The sequence below is a fragment of the Apis cerana genome, linkage group LG1 (assembly GCF_029169275.1).
Source record: "Apis cerana isolate GH-2021 linkage group LG1, AcerK_1.0, whole genome shotgun sequence".
Lineage (NCBI taxonomy): Eukaryota > Metazoa > Arthropoda > Insecta > Hymenoptera > Apidae > Apis > Apis cerana.
In genome coordinates, this window is record NC_083852.1 from 2,187,647 (window position 1) to 2,215,289 (window position 27,643).

At 41.7% G+C, this 27,643-nt stretch overlaps 1 protein-coding gene across 4 annotated transcripts in view; it reads right to left on the minus strand.

The window, feature by feature from the left end:
• Positions 1-27,232, minus strand: part of LOC107992760 (paired box protein Pax-6) — an 81,664-nt gene extending 54,432 nt beyond the window's left edge. For 2 of the 4 annotated variants that reach the window (XM_017048815.3, XM_017048816.3), the window contains exons 1-4: positions 26,240-27,232; positions 20,227-20,350; positions 3,427-3,592; positions 3,100-3,280 (exon numbers count right to left, since the gene is read on the minus strand). In XM_017048815.3, the coding sequence (XP_016904304.2) occupies positions 3,100-3,280; positions 3,427-3,592; positions 20,227-20,239 (360 nt within the window). In that variant the 5' untranslated portion in view covers positions 20,240-20,350; positions 26,240-27,232. Of the gene's footprint in view, positions 1-3,099; positions 3,281-3,426; positions 3,593-20,226; positions 20,351-20,749; positions 20,876-26,239 lie in introns of those variants that run through there. The other 2 variants (XM_028664327.2, XM_062084572.1) reach the window with 2 other exon arrangements.
• Between the last annotated feature and the right edge of the window lie 411 nt (positions 27,233-27,643).

A 27,643-nucleotide genomic window follows, 5' to 3' on the forward strand; every position in this document is an offset into this window, starting at 1 on the left:
CAAAACCTTTGAAATTCTTCCGTGACAAACTCGCGATAATTTAATCGTTGCCCCCCTCCTTCCTTTTTATTATCGTCGCGCGCAAAATATCAGGAGAAGGAGATTTTTGTACGCCTCGCAATATTTCACTTTCGCGCGAATAACTGCGAAAACGCTTCGTAACTTGTCCGTCGTTACATATCTGCTCGAATTAAATCGAATAAGAAGATGAGGGGGGAATTCCACGAGACGAGAAAGCAGCCCGTACTTTGGAAAAATTTCTTGGAAAAATTTCGAGAGACAGAGAGGGAAAGGAAATTTGGATTTCACGGGATGGGAAAAAATTGGAAACGTTACTCGAATTCGAGAGGGGGTCGCGATCCATTGTCGCGGCAAGCTCGAGATATTCAAGGATATCCCCGGTCGTTTCACGGGGGTGTACGAAGCGTATCCAATTTGATGGCATTACAATAACGGGGGTAATGTCTGAGAATAATGAAATTTCCCTCAATCACCGCGACCCGCTTCGAATACATCCCTCCGCGTTCCACCACGCTCCTCCACCCCCCTTGTTCCTTCCTCCACGGACACGAGAGAAACGCGAGCACGTTCCACCGAATCAATTTCGCTATTCCGCTCATTATCGAGCCACGAGCGAAACCAAGCAGCGCCTCAACCAACGCTCGGCCTCGTTCGATTCTTCCTTCGAGAATCTTATTCTTCCGAAAACCGAGAAATACCAGAATTTATACATGTATGTACAAATAGAGGATCATTAAGTCGTTGTTATATCATAATCGAGGACTTAGAAAGATCAAAATAAATACGATAAATTACAAGTAAATTACAATTGATCAAGCGAGGTAAAAATGCTGACATATAAATACGAATTAAATTCACGGATGATCAGTATAACTAACCAAAGGAATAATGTTCGAAAGAAAAAGCGAATCATTAGAGGAAGTGAATCTCCGTGAAAACCGTCTGGAAAGAAGAAACATCGCGTTTCCATCGTTTCTCTTTCTTATTTTCCCGATAGCTCCTCCTTCAACCCCTTCCCTTGCGGAGACGTCGACGCAATAATTCTCGAGCGAACTGTACATAATGGAATATTACACGGGCCATTAAAGAAACGTTAATCTTGGCCACAACAAGTTCAGAAGCGCTTACAGGATGCTCAAACGCGGCCTGGGATTATACTTTGTACACCGGCTTTGATCCTCCGCAACCCTGGAGGCTCTCTACCCCCTCCTCTCCCTCTGCTCGACCCTTCCGTAATTTGTTAAAGCGCTAAATTCCGCGATCGTCCCGAAAGAGAGGCAAGATTTTGCGGAACTCGCGTTGATCGACTCGAGGAGAAGCTTTCTTCTCAGGGGGAGAATTAGAAAGCAACGCTTTCAAGGAGGATCCTCGAGGTGTAAGAAATTTTGTAGAAATTATATTCTGAATTTTTCGATACGTTGAAGAAATGGAAATGACACGTGTACATTGTACAAATTACTCAAAAATCCTTATCCATCGTCCACCGCCAAATATTCAAAGGAGAAAAAGAAACGATATTTCTTACCTATTCGATAAAATTAGCTGTCGAAATTCTCGACGATCCGAATGGACGTAATCCTGCGACGTCCGATATTGCAACGATATGTTCAACGACGAAGAGAAAAAAGAACACCTGTTATCTCTTTTTTCCTCCGGAATTCCTTTATCCAAGCATCTTGGATACGCGCTGTACACACCTCGAAGCCATTATCGAGGGCGCGAGGGAAAGGAGGGGAGGCGAGAGAGGAGGGAAAGAAGGGTGGAGGGCGAGGGGGAGAGTGGCGAAGAAAGGCGGCGAGAGGAAAAGAGAATTTAGCCGACCCTCTTTCGCTTTTTACCCCCCCAGGAGCGGGAGCAAGAGTCGAGAGCCCCTTAGCCACCGTTTATTGGACGCATGCAAATATCCATGGCAACGAGGGACCACCATGAGAGGCGACCCCCGTCGCGAGCTCTTTTTGCGTATTAGTGGGTGGAGTGCGCAAAGTCTTCCAAAGATATCGCGGAGGGAGGAGAGGAAAAAGGAAGCTCGAGCCTTTGGGAAAAATTTCCTTTTGATCCGCCACCTATTCCTCCCATTTCTTAATTCCTTCCCTTTGTCTCGCGAATTCACTCGAGCAAACGGAGGATTGTTGCTCGAAAAAAGGAAACAATAATTCCACAGCTATCTAATCGGCTTCAATTTTTCATTTTAAATTTACGAAATTGTCTCGCATTTTGAAGAATTCTTTCAACTCGATCAATCGATCGTATTATGAATCATTTAAAAATCAAATCCAGGATTCAGTGATCAGCTCGTGGTTACTCGTTTCAATCGGTTTATCGAAGCGTGGTTCAAAATAAAAGTTTCTTTTCTCGATATTTAAAAATTCACGTAAAAGCGGAATCATTTGACATCGTAGAAAATTTATGTGTAATTTCATTATTTGCCGCGCAATTTTTTAAACGGAAAGAGGGAGAGAAAAAGGTGAGGTTCGGAACACGAGTCATCGAATCTCGTTCATTTCTCTCGCGATCGTAGTTTCAAATGGGCCGACAACGATGGAATTTCGCGTCGTTTCCGTTTATACACACGGCTCGCATAAACACGGCCGCCTCGCAAGAGAAAACTGATTTCCATCCACACACACACACACACACACACACACCCTCCCTCCATGCAAATGGCCCGCCGTGATCTCTCTCTCTTCCTCTCCGTGCACCCGAAAGCAGCGTTGATCGCGATACGCTTGCGCGCTCACTACGACCTCCACCCTGCGAAACTCGGCCTCCATTACGCGCGTGTTTTGCGACACGCTTTATAAACCGTCGCCCTTGTTACCGTGGAAAGCGTCATTGAGCCCCCGCCTTTTTTGCGCCTGTTTCGTTTAATGTTCCGTTTAACGCGGTCCTTCCAATTCTTTCGAACCGGTCCTGCAATTTTTCCCCTCTAGCAACGACTCGAGCCAAATTTCTCCTATACCTTTCCTCGCGTTTCGAAATTCTCCTCGAAGACTTTCTTTGATTTCCTTTCGACTTCGATCTTGGAAATCGGTTGGCAGTTTTTCTTAAAATAGGTCTCTTCTTTTCAGGAGTACTCACACTGGGAATGTTGTCGTTCGTGCACACGCCTTCTTGGAGCAAGCGGTCTCTGATCTCCCAGGCGAAGATGGAAGGGCACTCGCTCTTGTAGAGGGAAATCTTGCTCACGACCTCGGCGGTGGCGACGCGGGGCTTGCTGCCGCCGATGGCTCTGGGCCTGATCGACCCGGTTTCGTAGTACCTGCAATAATAATAATTTGCGGTACAATACGGTACACACGGCAAGCTTGGAAAGCAGTCTACGCGGCTGTTTTCGTTTCTACGAAATTCGTGAGGAAGGAGAAGGGGGTTTGGGTGAGGGAAGAAACGAGCAATATTTCAACCAACCTTCCAAGGATCTTGGAGACGCAGCCATTGCTAACCTGCAGTATCCTGGAGATGTCGCAGGGCCTCGCGCCGGAATGAGCCAACTCGACGATCTTTTGCCTGGTCGAGTCTGGAAGCGGTCTACCGCCGACGAACACACCCCCGAGCTGATTCACGCCACTGTGACCTGTTCAGTTGTGCAATCGGACACACGTTTGTACGTTAAATGGATACGTTCGTTACTCGAAAATCGAAAGAAATTGAAGAATTTTTTTAATTGTTTCTTGAACTTTTTTCCCAATCGTTTCGAAAGATATTATTTGACAAAGATATCGAAATGTATTAATTTTATTCTAAATTTTAGTGATAGTTGAAAGATGAAGTTGGCCAACTGAAGATATTAATATCTGAGAAATTTGTTATGATTTATTTCGAAAGATCTTCAAGATATCCGATATCAGTGATTATAAATTTTAGGCCAAAGATATACTTATGAAAGTGAAGTTAACCAATTAAAGTAGATTTTTAATATCTGAGAAATTCATTACGATTTATTTCGGAAGATTTTCGAAAGATTTTCAAAATATCTAACATTAGTGATTATAAATTTTAGGCCAAAGATATACTTATGAAAGTGAAGTTGGCCAATTAAAGATATTTAAAAAAATTTTCAAAATTTCTAATATTAGTGATTATAAATTTTAGGCCAAAGATATACTTATGAAAGTGAAGTTGGCCAATTAAAGATATTTAAAAAAATTTTCAAAATTTCTAATATTAGTGATTCTAAATTTTAGGCCAAAAATATACTCGAAAAGTGAAGTTGCCAACTAAAGATACTAAATCTTTTAATATCTGAGAAATTTACGATTTATTTTATATATTATTTATATTATATTATTATTATTTCGAAAAATTTTCAAGATATCTAACATTAATGATTCTAAATTTTAGGCCAGAGATAAACTCGAAAAATGAAGTTGATCAATTAAAGATATTTTCAAAATATCTAATATTAGTGATTCTAAATTTTAATCCAGAGATATACTTGAAAACTAAAATTAACCAACTAAAAATAGATTTTTTAATATCTGAGAAATTCGTTACGATTTATTTCGAAAGATTTTCGAAAAATTTTCAAAATATCTAACATTAGTGATTCTAAATTTTAGGCCAAAGATATACTTATGAAAGTGAAGTTGGCCAATTAAAGATATTTAAAAAAATTTTCAAAATTTCTAATTTTCTAATATTAGTGATTATAAATTTTAGGCCAGAAATATACTTAAAAAATGAAGTTGGCTAATTAAAGATATTTAAAAAATTTCCAAGATATCTAATATTAGTGATTCTAAATTTTAAGCCAGAGATATATTTGAAATCAAATCCAGGAGATATATTTGAAAAGTAAAATTAACCAACTAAAAATATTAGATCTTTTAATATCTGAGAAATTCGTTACGATTTATTTCGAAAGATTTTGAAGATATCTAATATTAGTGATTCTAAATTTTAGACCAGAGATATACTTAAAAACTGAAGTTGGCCAATTGAAGATATCTAACATTGGTGATTCTAAATTTTAGGCCAGTGATATACTTATGAAAGTGAAGTTGACCAATTAAAGATATTTAAAAAAATTTTCAAGATATCTAATATTAATGATTCTAAATTTTAGACCAGCGATATACTTGAAAAGTGAAGTTAACCAACTAAAAATATTAGATCTTTTAATATCTGAGAAATTCGTTACGATTTATTTCGAAAGAAGATATTTGAAGATATCTAATATTAGTGATTATAAATTTTAGGCCAGAAATATACTTAAAAAATGAAGTTAACCAACTAAAAATATTTTAAAAAATTTTCAAGATTTCTAATATTAGTGATTATAAATTTTAGGCCAAAGATATACTTATGAAAGTGAAGTTGGCCAATTAAAGATATTTAAAAAAATTTTCAAAATATCTAATATTAGTGATTCTAAATTTTAATCCAGAGATATACTTGAAAACTAAAATTAACCAACTAAAAATATTAGATCTTTTAATATCTGAGAAATTCGTTACGATTTATTTCGAAAGATATTTTCAAGATATCTAATATTAGTGATTCTAAATTTTAGGCCAAAAATATACTCGAAAAGTGAAGTTGCCAACTAAAGATATTTAAAGATATTTTCAAAATATCTAATATTAGTGATTCTAAATTTTAATCCAGAGATATACTTGAAAAGTGAAGTTGGCCAACTAAGATATTAAATTTTTTAATATCTGAGAAATTCGTTACGATTTATTTCGATTTTCAAGGTATCTAATATTAGTGATTCTAAATTTTAATCCAGAGATATACTTGAAAACTAAAATTAACCAACTAAAAATATTAGATCTTTTAATATCTGAGAAATTCGTTACGATTTATTTCGAAAAATTTTCAAAATATCTAACATTAGTGATTCTAAATTTTAGACCAGAGATAAACTTGAGAAGTGAAGTTGGCCAATTGAAGATATTTTCAAGATATCTAACATTGGTGATTCTAAATTTTAGGCCGGCGATATACTCGAAAAATGAGATTGGCTAACTATATCGATACTCGATTTTTTAACGTTCGAGAAACTCGATTATTCGATTATTTTATATTTTTATAACACAATATGCGACAATATCTCGTCGTACTATTAGAAAATTACATACACTTTTTTAGAATTTTTCTCAACAACGAGGAACACGTCGTAATTCTTTCCACTTTTTCTTTCTTTCTTTCTTTTCACCGTTGCTCGAAACTGTCGATAAAAAAGAAGAAGAAGAAGAAGAAGAAGAAAAAGGAAAGAGGAGGGGTACGTCTCCTTTCTTCTCGAAACTCTCGAAGAGGGTGAACGAGGTAGGGGGTTGGCTGCAGGCGTTAACACGTTAGCGAATCCCGTCGTAGATAATCTTCGACTCATTGTGTCGATGACACGCACGAAACCTTCACCCAACCTTCCTCGCGAAATCTTTTATACCTCCACCGGTGAACAACACGGCGGCCACGCCCTTCATTTTTTATCCCACGATAGGCAAACGCCGGTTAACCAACGCGACAGATACAAGAATCGTAAAAATCGACCGAAAAATCCTAAGAAATCTATCCCTTTTGGATTTTTTTTCTTCTTCTTCCTCGAAGGAGGAAGAATTGTTATCCGAGAAAAAAAAAAATTCAATCGAATTTAATTCGAGGTGAATGAAAACTGGAGGAAAATCGACGACACGTGTAAAGAGGAGGATGGGAAATGGTCAAGCAGGTATTTTTTTCTTGAAAGATCGGTTGGAGAAGAATTTTCCAGACAGAGTTAATTCGACGCGTCGTCGTCATCGTCGCCGGCTACCCGAGTTATATAAGGGAGATTTATGAGCGTATTGCGATTGACGAAAGGGGGGGGTCTCACGGTCGATTGACTTTCGAAAATGGGCCTGCCGCGCGCGATTCGCCGACCACCGACTCCTAGACGCGTATATATATATATATATATGAGTGTTCCTTTTCATTCGAAAAGGACCTCTTCCCCTCCCCTCCCCGAATCTCACCAATCGAGAACGCGTAAATTGGTTAAACGTTTCGTGCACGCGCGTTTCGCCGTATTTTATTATAAAACGAAGGGATGGCCCCTTGGGAAATGGATTCTTTCTCGCGAGAACGTATTTTTTTCCTCTTTTTTACTGCCTTCTCCCCTCTTAAATTAATCATCGAGGAAAAAGAGGTCTTTGCGTTTAATAAAATTTAAAAATTTTTGGAAACTGTACATTTTGACAAGAAATTTCGTATCGAGTTGAGCGATTTGTATCGTCGTTTTAATATTTGATTAGAAGAAAAATCGATCAGATCAATCGAATAAATAACGTTCGAAAAAGTGAACGTGTAAAAAGAGAAAAGAGAGAGAGAAAAAAGGGGGGGGATACCACCTGACGGATTCGAAGCAGCGGGGAACAAACACGGAAGGGCAGAAAGAGAGAGAGAGAGAAACGGGGGATGGGCTAATGAAGTCCTAATAAACGGAAGGCTTTAGAGTCACCACCCTTCCTACTGATATTTAATACAAACGTTACAATATCAAAACACGCGCTCAGCTCGCAGAATGGCCACTCGAGCGCACCCCTTGGTCGCGCGCGGGGCTAATACGCCGCTGGATTATGCTCTCCGCCTTTACCTTCCACGGTATACTACCCTTCACCCACTCTTGTAGATAAACAGAAGCGAGCGCCAAAGCTAAATCGCACGATCCAGCTAATAATCCCCCTTTCATCCCTCCTTTCCTTTCATTCCTTTTTTTTTTATTTATATTACAGAGATCGTAAAGGACGGATACTATTCTTTCTCTTCTTCCTCTTAATTCGATGATTCCGTTCACGCGCTTCTCTCCTCCTTATTTTTCTTTCCGATTTTCTATGTTTCTCTCTCTCTCTCTCTCGGTTAAACGGAGATTTACAATGGGAACGTTGAACGAGAGCAGAAACTAGCGCTCTAGAAACACAGGCTATTTGCCCGAGTTATTATCGCTCGTTAAGGACTGGCATTCGAAACTCGACGTTTCTTCCCTTTCATGAGAGGGGCAGAGAGAGAGAGAGAGAGAGACTCGGCGACATTTGCCCCCGTTGCGTTTTTTGTTTGTTTCCCTTTGTTGCGTAGCCCTTTCTCTCCCTCGATTTATGAATGCCGATGTGTTAATAACTCGACTATAATCGACTACTACGCGTCGAATCTAGATACGCTTGGCCTTGCTTTCCTCGAAATGCAAAAGACAATTTTGCGTTTCTTTCAAATTTACAACGCGTTATTTTCGTAACACGATTATTATTATTATTATTCGTTTATGCAACAAATTTGAGAATTCGATAATCGAAAGTTCGGATCGCGAAATCCGTAAATTCGGAAAAAATCTTCCCTTCCACTTTCTGGCAAGGGTTGCATAGAGAGGAACGATTAACGCCGAAAACTTCCCCCCTCCCCTCCCCGGCTGTTGAACGCCGACGAAAGATTCATCGTTGGCCAAGACTTTCCCTCGACATGACACCATGATAAATTACGTTCTACGTAGAATCTCGTTTAATCGATAATTGATCACCGTTCTCCTTTTGTTTTTCATGATACTCCCGATAACGAATCAGCCCATTATACCGTTACTCTGGAAAACGAAAAATCGAGAAAAACTCTTCCTTGGAATTTAATCGAGGACGATGGCTCGTTCATATTTTTTTTTTCCCCCTCCTCTCTTTTTTCCATTTCGTTTTTTTCTTTTCCTTTTTTTTTTCTTTTTTTTCGTTCAAAGATAAATGGTCAGGCTCGTATAAACAAAGTGTAGATAGAACGTTCTTCTTCCTCGATGATAGGGCACCTCGAGAAATGGCTGGTGTATCTATGCAGACGGGAGAAAAAGAGGGGAAGCTCGTTTACAAACGAGAAACAGAGCCTCGGTGACGCGACGGCTCAGACGGCACATTCATCATCCGAGCGACTTCTTATTCCGACGTCCTTCCTTTTGCCGCTTCCTCCTTCCCTCCTTTTTTACTCTTTATCCAAGTTCCAGGTGGTCCTCCCGTTTCACGGTGTAATGTAATCAATTACACGGGACGATGGCGCGAACCGGCCGAGGTATTGGAATTTAGGCGACCCTTTGAATTTTCGGCTCGAGCGTTAAGCGGATACATCGTTTTAATTGATTGTCCCGATTCTCGCCGATAAGCTTATTATACATATTTGCCAGTAGATTTTTACTTCTTTTCTTTCCGCTCTATTAAAAATTTTAAAAACTTTGGACCGCAGTAACCTACGAAGATAACGATTCTTCGTCAACGAACGAAAGCCCGTTAGAAGCGCGATGCTTTGCGCTTTCAAATGCTCTTTCGTTTATCTTAATACGACTTCCGGTTCCCGAGATATCCTCGCATAAAGAAAAGTTAATTTTTAACCGTTCACCTTAAACTCGCAATTTTACATCGAATCCTATTAAAATTAGGAAAACTTTGAACCGCTGTAACTTCGAACGTAATAATTCGTTATCGACGAGCGAACGATCGTTAGAAACGCGAAATCTCGCTCTTTAAAACGCTTCTTCGTTTATCCCGATACGACTTCCGGTTCCCGAGATATCCTCGCGTAAAGAAAAGTTAATTTTTAACCGTTCACCTTAAACTCGCAATTTTACATCGAATCCTATTAAAATTAGGAAAACTTTGAACCGCTGTAACTTCGAACGTAATAATTCGTTATCGACGAGCGAACGATCGTTAGAAGCGCGAAATCTCGCCCTTTAAAACGCTTCTTCGTTTATCTTAATACGACTTCCGGTTCCCGAGATATCCTCGCGTAAAGAAAAGTTAATTTTTAACCGTTCACCTTAAACTCGCAATTTTACATCGAATCCTATTAAAATTAGGAAAACTTTGAACCGCTGTAACTTCGAACGTAATAATTCGTTATCGACGAGCGAACGATCGTTAGAAGCGCGAAATCTCGCTCTTTAAAACGCTTCTTCGTTTATCCCGATACGACTTCCGGTTCCCGAGATATCGTCGCGTAAAGAAAAGCGTAATTTTCGATCTCGTTCGCATCTCGTCTCACCGACCCATCTCAAATTCCAAACAAACAAACGACTAGACATAATTCCCTAGAGAAACGTATTATTACGGATTTCAAGGAAAAATAGGTCACGAGCCCGTTCGTAATCTCCATTAGACAACACGTTAGACGCTACGGACTAAACTTTGACTCTTCGTATCTCGGCAACGGAACGAGATATCGGGATGAAACAAAAACCGACTTCAATGGTATAACTTTTTCCGTTTCTCTCGAGGATGGATTTTTAACGGCAAAAATCTTGAATTTCTCGTATACGAAAAATCGAAATTTTCGAAGGATCGAGAAGGTATTCGTTATCGCGTTTCGTTCCATCCAACTGGGCTTCCTCTATCCAAAGAGGGAAAATTCGCAACAAGCGTGGAAGCGACTTGTAAAGTCCTTACAATGCGTTCTGTGACAAACGGTTAGCGGGCTATTAAGGTCGGTTCATCTCTGGTTGGTTGGTGTCTCAATCGGGTCCGCGCACAAGTGTTTCCGGGGAATGAATGAACAAGACACCCCCTGGAACCATTTCAAGCCGCTCAACTTCTAAGAGGGAGAAGCGAGAGAGAGAGAGAAAGAGAGAGATCGAGCGAGCGAGTCAAGGGATGCCCACTTGGCCTCGAGTACCTTCGCGGTGCCGAACGTTTCTACACTCGGCGAGGATAATCGCTCGAGAGGATGAAAGAGGAAACGACCGATCTATATATATATTTGCTTTTCCGATTTCGCCGATTTTAAATGCAAACTTGGAATAATTGGGGTCAGACTGTTATTACTCGAACGAGATTATGGAAACGCAAACGAAAACTTGTCTTTCTCTCCCTCCTTTCAATTCGCACGGATTGAAACGAATGAAATTTTGTTTTTGCAAATGGAAACGAGCGTGTATGTAAAATATGATAAAAAGTAAAAAGAAAGAAAGAAAGAAAGAAAGAAAAAGTCGAGGAAAATCTGATCTTGATCGAGGAAAATAAATCAATCTTGCACTCGTTCTCCTACGGGGAAATAACACGAGTCTCGATACCTTTAACAGGCCGATCTATAATATTCCCCTTCGGCCGAGCCAATACCAAGAGACCACCGATTCCAATCTATCAAGCTACGACACGAGACGCACAATACAAAAATAAGCGTGTATCGTCGGCAAAACTTCTTTCCGTTCTCTCTCTTCGCGTACATCTTACCTACTACCATATTGAGACACCTAACACGGTTGAAGAAAACGAATTGACGAGGGTCAAGCCAAGAGTGACCGGCAGGTAAGAAACGATTCTTCGAATGTTTAGGGAAAAGCTTTGACAAAACTGAGAAGAGAGAGAGAGAGAGCTGCGATCGCAATAATAGTCTCATTGTTGCGGACATGTTTTTGAAAATGAGGAGTTGTTCACGGAATCCCTCTCTCTTACCATCCCCGAAACCATCCACCGTCCTCGCGAATAGGCACAATGAGGAACTCGAGTATTTGTTGTGTCGCTTGTTTGTAGCCAATCTGCCGCGTGCTTTGACCCACGTTCCAAAAGGCGCTCTTCCTTTCTTCCCTCCCTCTCCCTTCTTTTCTCGATCGAGAGAGAGGAGGAGCTTTTCACGAAATATTCCAACACCGCCGACAGTTATTAGCGTTATTAATGGCCTCGCATTGACAACTCGATTCGTCCGATTCGATCGCCTATTTGTAGCTGGGGGGGAGAAGGATCGTGCGGCGGCCAGATGTACGCACCTTCTGCCGCGAGGGGATGATGATTCTTCGAAAGGCGTCGACCGTGAACACGAGTGTTGGGCCCCGTGTACACGAGAGGTGGTCGGTCTTGGTCAAGAGTGAGACGTGTTTTTGTAAGGTGGTTTCGCTCGATGACACTCGAGATTTCTACTTTGTACGGGGATGTTTATCTTTTCTCTCTCCTCTCTTTCATCGTCCATTCAGGGATCGATTTAAACGAGAATTTTCAATTTGCCTTTACTTTCTTCCTTTTTCTCCCCTATTAAGGATCGATACGAAAATTTTAAAAGTTGAATTTACCTGTTAGACCTAGCCTTCGACAACACTGAATCCTTCGTTCCAGAGCAGAGGCCGATTCGGGCGAGGAGAGAACGCAACAACTCTCTTTCTTCCGGAAAGGAAACAGGAAACGGCGAATATTTTCGGTTAATCGCGTTCCCTGCTTCCCGAATTATCCAATTACCTGGGGAACCAACCTGCGCCTTCGAGCTCTCTCTCTCCGCCTCGAACAGATCTGGATCAAGAGGGGAGAGGTGCAGCGGGAACGGTAGCACGAGGCGGGCCAAAGCGGAGCGGACAAAGAGCTCGTAAACGCGTTATTCCACGCCAACGGATCTGTCAGAGCCGCTTCTCCGGGTGCACCTTGTGGAAAAGGCCCGTCCACGGCCTTCCTTCTCCCACCCAGCTTCGTTATCTTCCGGCTATCCTCGCTGATAACCATTTCGAGCACGATTTCGCTGACTTTGTTCGTTCGTTTGTTTGCTTTTTTCAGATTTAGCATCCGAGTGTTTTCTATTTTAGAACGATCTCCTACATCTTCAGGAGGATATTTCAGATTTTCAAGTACATTCAAAAATAATCATGTTATTTTTTTGCCAGATTTACATAAACAACAAGCTTACACGTGTCAGAGATAAGAAAATTTTCCAATTATCGATTAATTAATTCCACGAGTGATTCCACTTCTTTCCACGTATAATAACTCGTAAACAGAAACATCCGATTGTATATTATTCCCTGCCGAAAATCGAATCGAATCGAATCGAATCTTTCTCCAGATAAAATAAACGAGAAAACAGGAAACCACCCTTAAATAGAGAGAGAGAAGCAAGACCCAAAATCAGCACAATAAGAAACGACATATGTTCCGTGTCGTAATCCGCGTGCGATGTCGCGACCCGCGCGCATAGGAGACGTAGAAAATCCTGATGACGGGGGGGAGGGGGGAGAGAGCCCTTCTTTTATCGCGAAAAATGTGGAAAAAAGGTGGACGCGGAAACGCGGGAAGGGGACGACGAGGGGGCCGTTGAAATAAAGGGAGGCGAGAGAGGGGAGAGCGCACAATCGGCACAAGGTGCACAATGACGGTCGAACGGGTCTTGGCATTGTGGCCGCCGTGTTGTTCCCATGGGACTCGTGTCCGCGTCCCCCGGGGAGGGGGAAGCTTTTGACGTAATTAGCCCACGTATCGGAATGATCGGGTGTGGGAAATGGGCCGTCCAGTTTCTGAGTCGAAATTTTGAAAGATTTTTCGAGGAGTGGAAGAATTTGTTGGAAAGTGGCGATTTTATTATTGAACCGCTAAATAAATTTCAAATTGTACAATGATGTTTACATATAAGCGAGGGAAAAATTATCGCGACGAGGAGTATGGTTATATCGGATATTATTGGAATATCGTTCGCACGAGTGGTGACGAAGAAGTCACTGTTTTTAAATTTTCACAATTCGCGTTTCAATCCATCGATTTATATCGTTACGTAAGTGGAACAAGATATAGAACAAATCTATTCTCGATTTGGCAGCATGGAGAAAATGCTGCGAACAAATCTCTGGAAAGCCACTCGGGGGATGGTGTTGGTCTTCGTAGGACGCGTATGTAGGTCAGGGCTGTTGGACGAGATCGGTCGACTCGCCAGGCTCATCCTCGAGGAGGCTGGCGTGCCGTGCAGGTGCGCGGGTGGAATGGTTATTATTGTGCGCTCGTACAGCGGCCCAGAACCGTTTCACAACCGTGAAGTCGAAGGACCACTCGAGGGTTCTTTCTTTCTTCGGGGGAAAAAAAATATTTTCACCACTCCTTGCCTCGCGCGAGGGAAGGGAAAAGGGTGAGGAGAGACGAAGGTTTCGGAAAATCGAGTCGAAAAAATGGCGACCACGTTCATTATCGTCCTGTTAACTCACATTCGTTAACGACGCATTTCCTCGATCGTCGACGCCATTTTTTTTTCTATGCAGGAACGATCGAGGCGAACGAAATTTCCCCTTCCAGGGAATTCGAGGAAAGTTTTATTTCAACGACACTTTATTGCATCGACACGTTGAATTATGCGATACAGATTTGCCATCGAAACCAATTTTTATACTTGCTTCGATTCGCTTTTAATTTCATAATTAACGGAGTCGATTTAATTAATCGATCGCTTCGAATTTTCCTCTCGATCTTCGAACTTTGATATTTCGTTGAACCTGGTATTTTTTTTTTTGAAACGAACGGGATTTAAACTATCGTTCAAAGGGATCGCGCTCGACGACGCGAAGTGTTTTCTCCCTGACGATTATTTAACGATCTGTCGTTAGTGGAATCTGATCCAGTTGACGATCCACCGATGTATATATATATAAAAATTTACGTATCGCAAGTGGCGTATCGTGCAATTGTTCTCAGAACAGATTCCTACGTTTTACAACAGTATTTCTCAACCCATCCTTTTCCGATACTCGAACAACTTTATCTTTAGGGAAGCAAAAATAAATCTCTAACGAAAATATCTTACGATATTCTAAAAAAAAAAGAAAATACGATAGAGAAACCGGGTGTTCCTTCTTCTCCTTCAATTTGACGAGAAATTAAAAAGGAATGGAGCGAAGGCCAATGTCGATTGTTCGATTGGAATAAAAGAAACGAGAGAGAGAAACCTAGCCGAGCTATCCACCGAGTTGAGAACCAAAGACTTTTAGAACGTCGGCTCAAGGGATCTTGTTAGGAGGATGAAAAATTGCCAAGCTATATATACATATACGGTGTATCGAGTTATGACTGGGAGTAAAGAGTTTTCTAAACGAAGTGGATCGATCGAAGTTAGCGATGCGTCGAGTTAGAGGTTTCTTTTTTTCTTTTTTTGAGTCAAAAATGCGGAGAGGAAAAATAATTGATTCGGGAAACGTTGATAACGGCTTTTACATCGTCCCATCGTACGTCTGCCAAAAGAGGAGTGGATAGAAATTCCAGTTTAATTGACAATCGACGCGTGTGTTAACGAAAATGAAGGAAGACGACTTTTCTGGCGTGTTAACCTCGCAAAGTTCAAGGTTCCCCGGGAAATAAAAAACGTGTCTTAATAATACTCTTCACATAATATATCACAATTGGAGGAGGAAAGGAAAAACTTGTTCTCACGTTTCCTTCGATCGAGAAGAAGATTTCCTCGTAATGAAAAGACTCGATAACAATATTGGATTTTTCTCTCCCCGAGCAGCGGGGAGGATCATTAAACCTGGTGTATGCGAAATAAATAAAAGGGGGGAAAAAAAAAAAAAAAATAGGGGACAAGGTGAAGGACACTCTCGGTTTCCTCGATGGAAAAAGTACACGGATCTCGGTCGGGTAAGGGCGAATCTTAGGGGCCGGCACAATGAGAATCCGATGTAATCTCCGGAAATGTTTCGGGGGGAAAATTAGGCCGGCAGTTGTCGACGTACCCATGGCTACCAAAAAACCATTGCCCCCTCTCGAGCGGTTTGTCAAAATATTTATTCAGTGCGCTATCCACGTTGGATCGTTCCTTTTGAAAATCCTGTCCACTTCCCCCACCCCGCGTTTTCCTCCGTTTATTTCACTTTTCGTTCGTCCTGTTGCGCGATTATTTCAAGTAAACTAGGTGGGAGGATAAAATCGTTTTATATTAAAATTACGTTTCGTTCCCGATATCGATCTTGTTTACAAATATCGTCTCGATTTATATTTCAATGTAAGAAAGAATACCCGCGAGTAAAATATTGCGCTCGTTTCAAGGCGTATCCATTTTTTTGCAGGGGAGAGGGGAAGGAAAGTGAAAAGTGGGAGGAAGGAGGGAGGGAGTGGTGCATTAGCGCGGAAGCTCATTAACGGGGCGAAAGAAAAGAAGGGCGACCCATTGTCAGCACGCGAACCTATTGCGATGGGAATTTCATGGATTCTTCACGGCCGTCGCGATCGTTTCACTGATTTAGGCGGGGGAGGGGCAGTGTCCCTTTTAACGCTGCCCTTTCGCCACGAATCCTTTCGTAAATTATCGACACGACACGTAGAAAAATAAGTAAATACTGAAATTTACTTATCTCTCGCTCGAAAATTTTTATACCCGGGATTTGGATTATTCGTATTCGATCAACCTCGGAATCTCGTAGGAAATTTTGACGTGTCGGGAATGTAAAAATCTTTTTGTCTCCGTATAAATGTTAATTAAATCGATATTCGTGTTATTCGTATTTCAATTATGAATAGTATCGAATAGTAATTAATGGTTTCTTGGGCGGTCGTTCTAACTTCGTGAAATGAAAATAATTTTTAGGATTTTTACGAATGCTCCGAATGGTATTTATAATTGAATGGTTACCCGAATTTGTATTCAAAATTTTTCGAAATTACTCGATAAATATATTACGTTCAAAATAACGGTGAGGAGATAAAATTCGACACTACGTATCGTTGCTTACACAACCGTCGGCATCGAGAAAAGCTACTCTACTTTCTCACGAAAGAATGCGAACCACAGGAAAAATATCGTTTATCGTTAAAACTTGAGTGTATATCGTTCCTCGAAATTTTTCTCAGCTATTTCATTTCCACGTTGTTCATCCATCTCTCACTCAGTGACAGGGAAAATTTAATAGGCGAACTTATACCGATAATTTGTTATTCGAAGCAATTGTAATAGGCCAAGATTATATGATAATCGTTTCATTTTAATTTTAACCGATTACTCGAAAAGAATCTAATAATTTCGAATATTATTCCAAAAATTCCCCACTCGAAAAGAGAGTAAAGTTTATTATTCGAAATTCTTAACCAATTACTTCTTCTATGGGGTGATTCATTTTCTCTAGAAAAAAAAGAGTATATATATCTCTTTATAATTTCCAAGATTTTGAATATCCTTTACCTTGTCGCGCGAAAGGGAAAAAGGATAGTGGAGCATCTCTTAAACGATTCGTACCTTTAACTTCTTTAAAATTAATAAAGCTAATTACTTCCCCAACGAGTCGATATCTTCTCTCTGGAAAGAAAGAAACTATCCGACCCTCCCCTCGAGATTGATCAACAATTTTGAATAACTCTCACCTCCCTGCAATCTCGATTGACACAGTATTCCTCGTCCACGCGAAAGAAGAAAAATTAAAAATTCTCCTCCCGTTTCGTTATCCCAATCTCGTTTCTCACTTTTCTCCATTCAAAAAAATACATGTCCTGCGGACAGTTACGGTTTTCGAAGGAGAGCAAGATCCAGCACTTTTACAGCCCGAGCTAATCTAATCTATCGACCCATTTCGTACGTGTGCCGCCTTGTTACAACGCTGAATTTTCTCCGCGGTGTGCAACTCCCGGCCTGGCTTAGGAATTCCTCTTGGGTCACCTCCCTCCCCTCAAAGGCCTTCTCATCTTTTCCAACCTTCGGACCGTAGCCGGCCAAATGTGCCAGCCACCCGTTTCTGTTTGAAGAGGGAATTTTACAGTCGAATACACTTGATGCAAGACTGTTCGCCTCCGACTATCTTCGTCGGTTTACCGTGTATATATATATATATGTGTGTGTGTATAATATGTTGGATTCGAAGGGGATGCTTCGTTATTGAGGGAGGGAGGGGACGGGATTGTCCTTCGAGAGTCTCTGTTCTTTGGATCAGATTTTTTCCAGAGATGGAGAAATTAGCCTCCTCGATCATCCGCTTTGTAACGATCGCTGCGCGAGAATTAAATATTACGTGACACGGTTGGAGAAGAGGTGGAAAAAAAAAAGAAGAAGAAGGAAAGGAAGAAAACTGGAATCTGAGGAACGGGTGGCCGTTTAAAATGGCGCGACAGTCGCGTAAAACAGATAGAAAGGCTTCTTCTTTGATCCCCCTCCCAGCCATATTTCCTCAGCCGAGAGACGGAGCAATCCCTCCCTGTGTCATTCAATTAATTCGTAACTGCCCCCTCTCCGCATAAAAATACCGACACCCTTTTTTATTTTCCCTCCAGCGCCTCGCAGGGGAAAGGGGTGTCGCCGTGAAGGAATTTCAAAGCTCTCTCTTTCCCTTTCTCGCCTAGAGAGAGATGGATCCTCCGCTTCTTCTTCTTCTTCCTCCTCCTCCTCCTCTTTGTCTCTGTTTTCTCTCTCTTTTTCTCCCTCTTTTTTTCTTTTTCCCTTTTTTTCTCCTTCTTTTACTTCGTTTAACAGTTAGAAGAGTCGTCGGTGGAAACGATGTGTTTGCACAGGGAACAGTTGCTGCTCCCGTTTCTTAGTCGAGGCGAAGAAGAAGCAGCTCGTTCCTTTTGTACCCTGACGCTTCTGCAAAGAGAGAGAGTCTCTTTCTCGGCTGTTGAAAGCGCTCGTCTCCTTATATTTCTCGAGAAATACTTGGCGATGATCATCGCACGGGAATTAGAAACGGTGTTTTCAAACCGTTTTCGCCGTTTTCATTATCCGTTAAAGGAGGATTAATTATTGCCGAAGCATCGAACTATCCTTCGTTTAATCTTCGATTTATATTTACATTCTTACGATATATCTTTGATCTGGGAATATTCTCGAATACATTCTGGAATTCGCAAGAAGGAAGGAAAGAAAGAAAGAAAACTGGCGACGTCTCTACGCGGAATTCAGAAACGATCGATGCCTCGAGCCACCTCCCCTCCTTTTTTTCTTCACCTCTCCCCCTGCTTACCATACAAGAAACGACGAGGATTCTCCCTTTTATTCTTATTTCGAGTCCTCCACCCCCTCTTTAACTGCCGCCGTTCGCCCCCACGAGTTCGTCTCTCGACGCGTCTCCATCGCTTCCGGAAATCGTGCGACGCTCTCGGCTTCCGCCCCTCTCCCCCTTCGCGTGTTTTGGTTAAAGCATATGACCTTCTTTCCCAGTATCGAATTTTAATCGCTCGATTGAAGATATTTGTGACATGTTTATTTATTTATTTTAAAGAGAAAAAAATGTAAGCATCCTTCGAAGATTCCAATTTAGTTTATTCCAAGCTCCCATTCGATCGTTTTCACCAACGAATTCTACCCTTCTTTCGATTAATCATTTTAATAACATTCGATCAATTCGACTCCGAATCATTCGAATCTGCCGCAGAATTTATCGAAATCGGCACAAAAGGAAAGAAGAAAAAGAAATCTGGAGAAGGAAAGTGAAAGATGTCTCTGAGAGGAGCAATTTAAAATTTCGAATTGGAATGAAAAGCCAGTGGACGATGGTGGTCGATTCGACGAGCTGAACTTGACGCCTCTCTGAGTCAGATAACTCGTGGATTCTCGCGCAGATTCTTCCACGATTTAATCCCCGTCGACCATTTAACGCGTCACCTTGCCATCCCCTGCAGCGAGAAGGGGAACCTTAAACCCGGAACGACCTAATTTCTCCAGATCGTAAAACCGAGCAGGGATCCATCGCCTCCTCCTCCTTATAGAAAGTTAGGAAAGTGAAAGGGTTAACTCTCTCCGTATTTTTCATTATTTTTCGGATAAATTCTTCCCTACTATTCGACAGATTTGTATTTCAAACGCGAAGAAGATGAAACAATTCGAATTTGTTTATTCGATGGCAAAATGGAATTGCTTTCTCTCCTTTTCCTCGCAACGAGTTGGAGTATCGTTGGAAACGGAGCGAGCTTGATCGAGTCGCAAAGAAGTCCGGCGGAGGATTTTCGGCCTATGGCAGGGAAAGAGGGCGAAGGAAGGCGTAGAAGAGAATGGAAATCAATACGTGAAGTGAGCAGCAGCCAGTTTCACAGGGCAGGAGCCGGTTTGGAAAGCCTTGAGACGTCGTCTGTTCATCCTCTTCGGACCCCTTTTCCGTGTTAAGAGGGGAGGAGGGAAACTTGGAAAGGCGAGGTGAAAGAGAGAGGATCCCGGGTGAACTTCCATTCAGGACTAATGGGGTTAAACGCCTTAGCCATCAACCCCTCTCCTCCATTCCTCGGACGTTTCGATTCGGCTTCACGGCTATTTCCTGCTTCCTCCTCCCACCCTCTCCTCCCAATCCAGCTAGCGCGATATTAATTCGAACGTTCTCTAAACGCGAATTTGAAGAAAGGACCGAGTCTTTTTCCAAGTTTCGTTTACAAGCGCGTTGGATTATTACAAAAAGATCTTCCGAGAATAAATTTCAGATGATCCGCGAGTTTCTAATTATTCTCCCTAGAGGGAGGAAAAGGTGAAGTTACGCGTCATTGTCGCACTTTGGATACTCGTTTCACACTTGTGCGTGCGTTCCAACGCTTGACAATACTTTTTTCAATTAAAAAGAAGGAAGGAGTTTACCTTTGTGTGCCATGTCGTCAGCGGTGACAGAGGCTAGGAGGCCGGTGGCGCCCGGCCATGGAGCGACCGCAGCGCCCAGCTGCTGCGAAGGCAGAATCTTCGGGCCTTTAGGCACTTCCGGTCACTGGAACAATCAAATTTTCGCGTCATCCACCTTCCAATTTCAAAATTCCCAACGCGGCGAACGTGTAATTCTCTTCGACACTCATAAAAAGATAAACGAAACTACGATAGAAAAAGTAATTACGATTGGCGGGATCGAAAGGAGGAGCGCGAAGATCTTTCCCCATTTAACGGCGTACGACTTGTGAGATATTAGTCCCGTGCTATTTTCAAAAATATACCTCGTATCATCGCCACCTGTGTAAATCTATTTTATCTGCGAGACGCGCAAGTGTCGCTATCCCCAATTCTAATCTTCTATTCTTCTCCGACCCAGCTATTTCCAAATTTATCAAAAATTCCACGTTCGAGTTAACGAATCCAGTAAATAAATTTCAAGAAGAAATGAAAAAAAAATTACCATTAACTTCTTATTCCTCGGAAGGAAACTCGCCACTTCCAAAAATTGTTTCGCTCGAGAAAGGATAAAAACGAAGTAAATAACAACGCAAGCACAACTCTCAACTCTCAACCTTCCCTTACCCTCGCCCCATCCACCCCGCTGAATATCACGCCTAATTAATAGACGTTCGTATTAATCCGAATGGGAAGAAGAAGCGGCTCCCATAATTACCGCGACAAACATTGAAAAGGTGTCCCTCGATTCTAATTGGCTCCATCCGTGTAACGAGTTCCCTCTAGAAAAGCCACGACTTGTTGAGCAAAAGAATCGCGCGCGAGAGAGAGATGGAAATGTAAATAGATAGAGAGAGGGAGGGAGCTTAAGGGAGCACAATGCGTTCCTCCGCGAAAATCCTTTTTTTTTATTTTTTTTAAAAGCTTAGACACCCATACACGTGTGTACACGCATATTCCCTTATTTTCGCAACGTGACACGACACGACGACGTCGCGTCGAGTGCTCGTAATTACCCTCCTCGCCTCCCCGTTGACGCATCGCGCGCAGCGTGTGGAGGAAACCGCGTGCGGATTTGAGAAAAAGAAAGAAAAAGACAAGAAAAGGAGGGATAATTAGCGAACGAATCGAGGATCGATCGAGGAAGCTTCTTTCCGATCGAACGAGAGGGGGTTGCTCTCGGGGGATTTCGAGAGGTATATCTTATTCGTCGGATATTATTGTAAAGGGATTATTGTAAAGATTTGTCGATCGTGCAACACGTACTTTTGAGAGGAGGAATATAAATAAACGTTGTAATATATATAGTAAAACTGTTAAAGATATCTTATTTAACACGCTTCAACATTTACAATTAAATATATATTTTTAATCCAAGTTTTCGGACGGAAACAGAACCTGAAAGGTTCGAGGGATCTTTCGTCGATCGACGATTGTCAGTTCTTCCGTGACGAATAAGATATACCAATTTTTCCAAAAATATTATTGGTAAAATTTTTGATTTAATTCGGACGAAGTAGAATTCCGGGGGTGGAGATTTACGGAATAATACGCTTCAAAGTGTCTTTTGGGGAATAAATGAGACGAGAAGAGGGAACGGGGCGAAAGAATCTTCGTCGAGCGAACAATGATTCGTTTTCGTTCAAAGGAGAGGGGGATGTAATCCGCGATAAAGCCAAAGTTAATAAAAAAAAAAAGAAAGAAAACGCGCAAAGTGTCTGTCGTGCACACGCGTTGCTTTGTGAGCCGCGACGAGATGAAAAGACGAGGGGGAGGCGGGGGAGTAATGAACTAATTAGGACGCAATAAATCCTGAAATCGTTATTTTTCAGCGGAGCTGTCGGAGCACACGAGCGACAGAGGGTGGTCTCAATGGGGCGGGTTGCGTGGAAGGGAAAAAAAAGGAGAAAAACGAAACGCGAAACACGGTTCATCGTCGCCGACGGCCTTTATTCGAGACGATCGCGGCCGCTACGAGCGTGAATCGACGATTTTAATCCTCCGTCGTTGTGAATAACAGCGTCGAACAGACGATGATTTCCATGGGTCGAAAGATTCGGATGGAGAAAAGTTGAGACGAAGTTGTTTCATTTCGCGAAAGAGGAGAGAGAAGCGACGAATAAAATAATAAATACATTTGCACGCCGTCTCGATACGTCGAAAAGGCTACGATCGGATTTTTGATAGAAAGGAAAAGATAAGAAGAATAAGAGAGATAAAGGGAGATAAAGGAAGGTATTCGCAAGAGGATTACCTCGGATTATGCGCAACTGAGCGCAAACAAGATCGCGCTTCTGTTTACAAGACACCAAGTCTGTCGATTTACCGCCCTCCGATTCTCGCTCACCAATTTCTTCTATATCTGTTGTACCTTCACACGAATCGTTCCATTGTATCTCCAAATTATCGCACCAAATTATTATTAGTACATCCAATTAAAACCTAATTGAAACAAAATTATATTACTTTCACAAGTGAAAATAACAGCGTGAACGATAACCTGATCGACGATAACCGAATATATTTGGAGGAGAAAAAGACTTGGAAAATCTTGCGCCTCCTCGAGTTGTTGAAACAAGAGGATCTCGTAATAGGTCTCGTATTATGCCTCACATTTCCGGCGGAACGCTGTTAATGGCGTGCAGCATCACCACCGGCAAACCAGCGCCGCTCTCCGATCCACCCCCGTGTAATACACCCGCGGGAATTAACTGCTCGCTACGCGCTCTGACTTCCTGCCGCCATTCTGTCCCGCTTACGCGCATTAATTAATAATACTAGCGGCGGGGAAGGGTGGCGAAATTGTGAATTTATCCGAATTTAACGCGATTATGTCCTCGCCCCTTTGCTTTTTTTGCCATCGCGGTTCCAAAGCTATTTCGCGTGAGAGGCGCGGCAGGTGTGAATTTCATACAAAAAAATGCAGGGGAGAGTTGCAGGGGAAATCTTGAAATTTTTATTTCGTTAAATTTTGTTATTTATTCTAGAAGGAAAGAAAAATTTGTAACCGATGAAATTTAGAGGGAAGGGAGGCGCCATTTTTCACATTGAGTCTCGAGGTGTGAAAGAAGAAGAAAAGAAGAAACGGGAGTAGGAGAATTTAATGAATTTAGGGTAATTTATTTTCCTGTAATGGCAGTTTTTATATATAAAATAAATCGGTAGAACGGTCCATTGATCAACGTTAATGCACATGCATATGTATATCATTTACACGATATCCACGGCTGCTTAACGACACGTTAATAATACGTATAGTTAACTGGCCGTTAAACGATTATAGATCTTATGGAAGCCACTCGAGGCGTGTAAAACGATTTGCTTTAATGCAATTCCGCTCCTCCAGGAGGAAAATCTCTACTTACATATGTTCTTACAACGTTTTCACGAATCGTGTTTCGCCATGAATCGTACCTTTCATCATCCGCATTGTCTCCCTGAAATTTCACCCTAAATTCTCTCTCCAGTTTCGCTCCTCTTCGTAACTTTTTCAACAGAAACTCGAACACGAAATAACCAGTATAATAATTTCCAAATATCTCATTTTATACAACTACAAACTACTCGCGCCAATTTGCCCATCTTCGGCAACCGAATCGATTGTTGGGGACAGATGGAGCATAAAGGGTCGTAGAATCCAGCTCGATCGGCTCTCCATCTACGAAGGCCTCGTGTGGAAAACAATTTTTAAGCGTCGAAACGGAGCGAACCGCAGGCAGGAAAGGCTGCGCGAACGAACAACGAACCCTCGACTCGAGGAAAGAGGCAGAGATCGCACAATGTGTATGCTTCGAATGTCACCGCGGGGTGTCCAACACTTGTACATTCGAGGCATTCACCGCGGAATATACGGGAGCCCGTTTCGCTTCGCGAGCTTTGCACGCCCGAGCCGTGTAGTCTATTGCCTAATTACACCGTAATAGTGTGCCAGCAACGATGAAAGAGACGCCGGGGATATGCAGACAGATATTCGTGCGAGTAGACGTAATGTCGAGAAACTAGGAAAGGATTTGTCTATCCGGAGATAAATGTTTTTTCTTATTGATAAAGTAAGGCGTGAGACGAATTAATTACGTGATAAAACTTAAAATAAAATTAAAAATTTGAAATTGATAATAATCTCGAATTAACCAGACACATCGTTACGAGAAGTTAAATGCTAAGTTCGCAAATATTAACATAATTCTTCTACTAATGTCGAGAAACTAGGAAAGGATTTGTCTCTCTGGAGATAAATGTTTTTTCTTATTGATAAAGAAAGACGAATTAATTACGTGATAAAACTTAAAATAAAATTTGCAAAGAGAATATTAAAAATTTGAAATTAATTAATAATCTCGAATTAACCAGAGACATCGTTACGAGGCAAAAAGTGGGTTTTTAAACAATTTGTTTTTCCGTCGGATCAAACGGAACAGAAAAATCTCAGCCTGGAGTGGAATCGGTGGGAAAGGGATGCGCGGTTGGTTGAAAAGCGGGAGAAACGGAACAGAGACAGCAGGGCCCAACGTAGCGTTCAATCACATTTATCCCTGATATAGCGCGCCCATAGAGGGCGTATTGTGCCTTAAGCTGTATTATACGCTACGTGTATGCAATCTGCATCCTCGCACACGCACCGCGTACTCGCGTTCACCGCTGATACTGACTATTAAGCGGCAAGACAAGCGCGAGGGTTGCTTCCTCCTTTCGGCGACGCGCCAAGGGGTGAGTATTTAGCGGAAACGCGTGTTACACCAGAGAGAAAGAGAGAGAGAGAGAGAGTCACGTTTCTCGAAAACCGATTACGCAGGAGAACATGCTTTTCATGCGAACGAGAGACATCGTTTAACGATGGAAAGGAATGATGAAAGAAGAGAGATTTTTCTTTTTGCGTAATACCGATTCGGATCATCGTGTTTGGGAACGGATTTTTACGCTACTTTGAATTAAACGTTGTTTTGGTATCGTAATATTATCGAAGAGTGAGAGAGAGTAATAACGAGAGAGAGAGAAAAAATTTAGCAACGAAGAGTATATTTTTAAAAATATGATTTTTTATACGTAGAATATTTAATGGTCAAAAGATACGTATATTCTAATTGAAAAAATATTTACTTTTATTATTTAAAAAAAAAGTATATCGAGAATCAATAATCCGTTTGAAAAGTAAATTATTACAAAATCGTGTTAACCTAAGTAGAAGAAGATTTGCTCTCGTTAGTTGTTTTTGAACAAGGTTGAAAATTCGATCAACTGAATTAATATCTACTTCTCAAGAGTAATAAAGCAATTAACTCGGGTTTTTATTGCTCGATCAATTAATAACTTCTCGATTCAACATTAATGATCTGAATCAAGTAATTTTCTATCAACTGATTATTGGATATGAACATAAGAGAATCCTGATTTTAATGTAAATTTTGTTTGTTTCTATTTCTCTAATAAGATCGCAAAAAACTTTGATATTTTTTCGATTTTTCCAACATTTAGAGAGTATAATTAATTCTATTATTCGTAATTATTGAGAATATTTCAAGAATTAAAATATTATGACGTGAAAAACATTTTCGCAATTTATCGATATTTTAATATTTTTCTTAGATCTTGTAATAGTGAAGTAATATTAGATGTTATTCAAAAGATTTACGTACCACAGAAATACGAATCATTGAAATAATCGTATACTTCGTACTTTTAAAAGTTCCAAATTAGATTATTCGTAAAACGTCTTTCTCGAATCTCAAAAAGATAATCCAACGAACAAATTCAAGCAGAAATTACATAATTAACGAGGAAAATGATACAACGAACTCTATCGAAATTCTCGATTATTCATAAATGATGAAACCTAACTTCACGTTCGATTTTTAAAAGATCTTTACCAACGAACTCTTTACTGTATCGATACACATTACATGTAAATATCGATCAATCTTATCCCGTAGAATTGCAGGAAAATTGTTAAACAATACGTAAACTCGATAATAACAAACAAAGTCACGTGATTACGTACCAAAAGCTGCCGTCGGCCGACGCTGTCCTCCCAATCACCGTTCTCAGAGAGTAGCACGATGAATCCGGAATAGGCAACGTGGTATCGTCACACGATGGTGCACTTTGGTACAATTTTCACGAAAGCAATCACGTGACGGCGTGATGTTCGGACCGCTACAGTCCACTCTCACGTGTCCCAAACACTGTTACAAAATCCCGCACGCAACTTTTCCTCTCGACGAACAACACCGGATCAAATCGGAACAAACCGAGAGAGTGCGAAGATCGATCGATCGATCTCTCTAACCGGCGAGATCGATATTCCCGAATATTACGCGTATTTATCGATCGTACTCGAAGAATTCCAAATAGATCGCGTTCCCCATATGCACTTTTCTCCACAGATCGAATCGATTCGATCCAAGACGAGCAATATCGAATCGAGATATATATATATATCGATTATCGAGACCGTGCTCTCTCTCCTTTTCGATATATCGCGAGGAATTGATCGTTCGCGATCAACATCCAACTTGGAACCTGGATCTCTGAATGTGCACGCAGAAATATGTAATGTACGGGGGTGGCTCGTACGATCCGTACGAGCGCAGCACACGTGCTGCTCTGCAGCGTGATTCTTCTGCTTTCTTGGCTCTCTCTCTGTGAAGAGACCCCCGTGCGAACCTCCACACACGGGGGTTATAGAACGGTCGTGAGCGAGACAAAGACAGCAGCGACAGAGCGGGATAGAACGAAAGCGAGAGACAGATAGATAGAGAGAGAGAGAGACAGAGAAAGAGAGAGAGAATGAGACAGAGAGAGAGAGAGAGAGAGAGACAGAGAGAGAGAGAGAGACAGAGAGAGATGGAGAACGAACGAGAAAGGGCGAGAGACCAAGAAGCCGGGAAAAGACGAGAGAGAAGCGGCGGCGAGCACTAGCGGGCACTGCTGGCCGTGGAAATATTATTAGGTAAAGCACACGCACGGACTGGCACGCAACGACTTGCGGACTCTCGTTGGGTCGTGCTCGCGACCCGGCGATTCGTGTTGGTACGTCGAGTACGTTGGACCAATGGGCGGAGGGCAACGTTGCCACCACCACCCTCCTCTGTGTGGAACGGTGGGGATGCTGGCTCCGCTTCGTGACATCATCGATTCTGAATGGTGGAAATGCTCAACCGTGCGGAAGGCTCATCGGAGGGCGCGTGTTGTAGCGGAGCGCATGCGCTCAACCCCGAATCACGCAGCCCGGCGAAAAGGGGTACGTGCGATAAGTTCGCGCCAGATGGAGACCGACTGCCTGCTTGCACGCCTCGGTGTCCGCCTTCGAATTACTTTCATGGGCCGAGATCCTTACTTTTTTCCGTCGCATTTCTCTTTTTTCCCTCGAAACCCTTCTCTCTGCCTCTTCCCTCGGACAGCA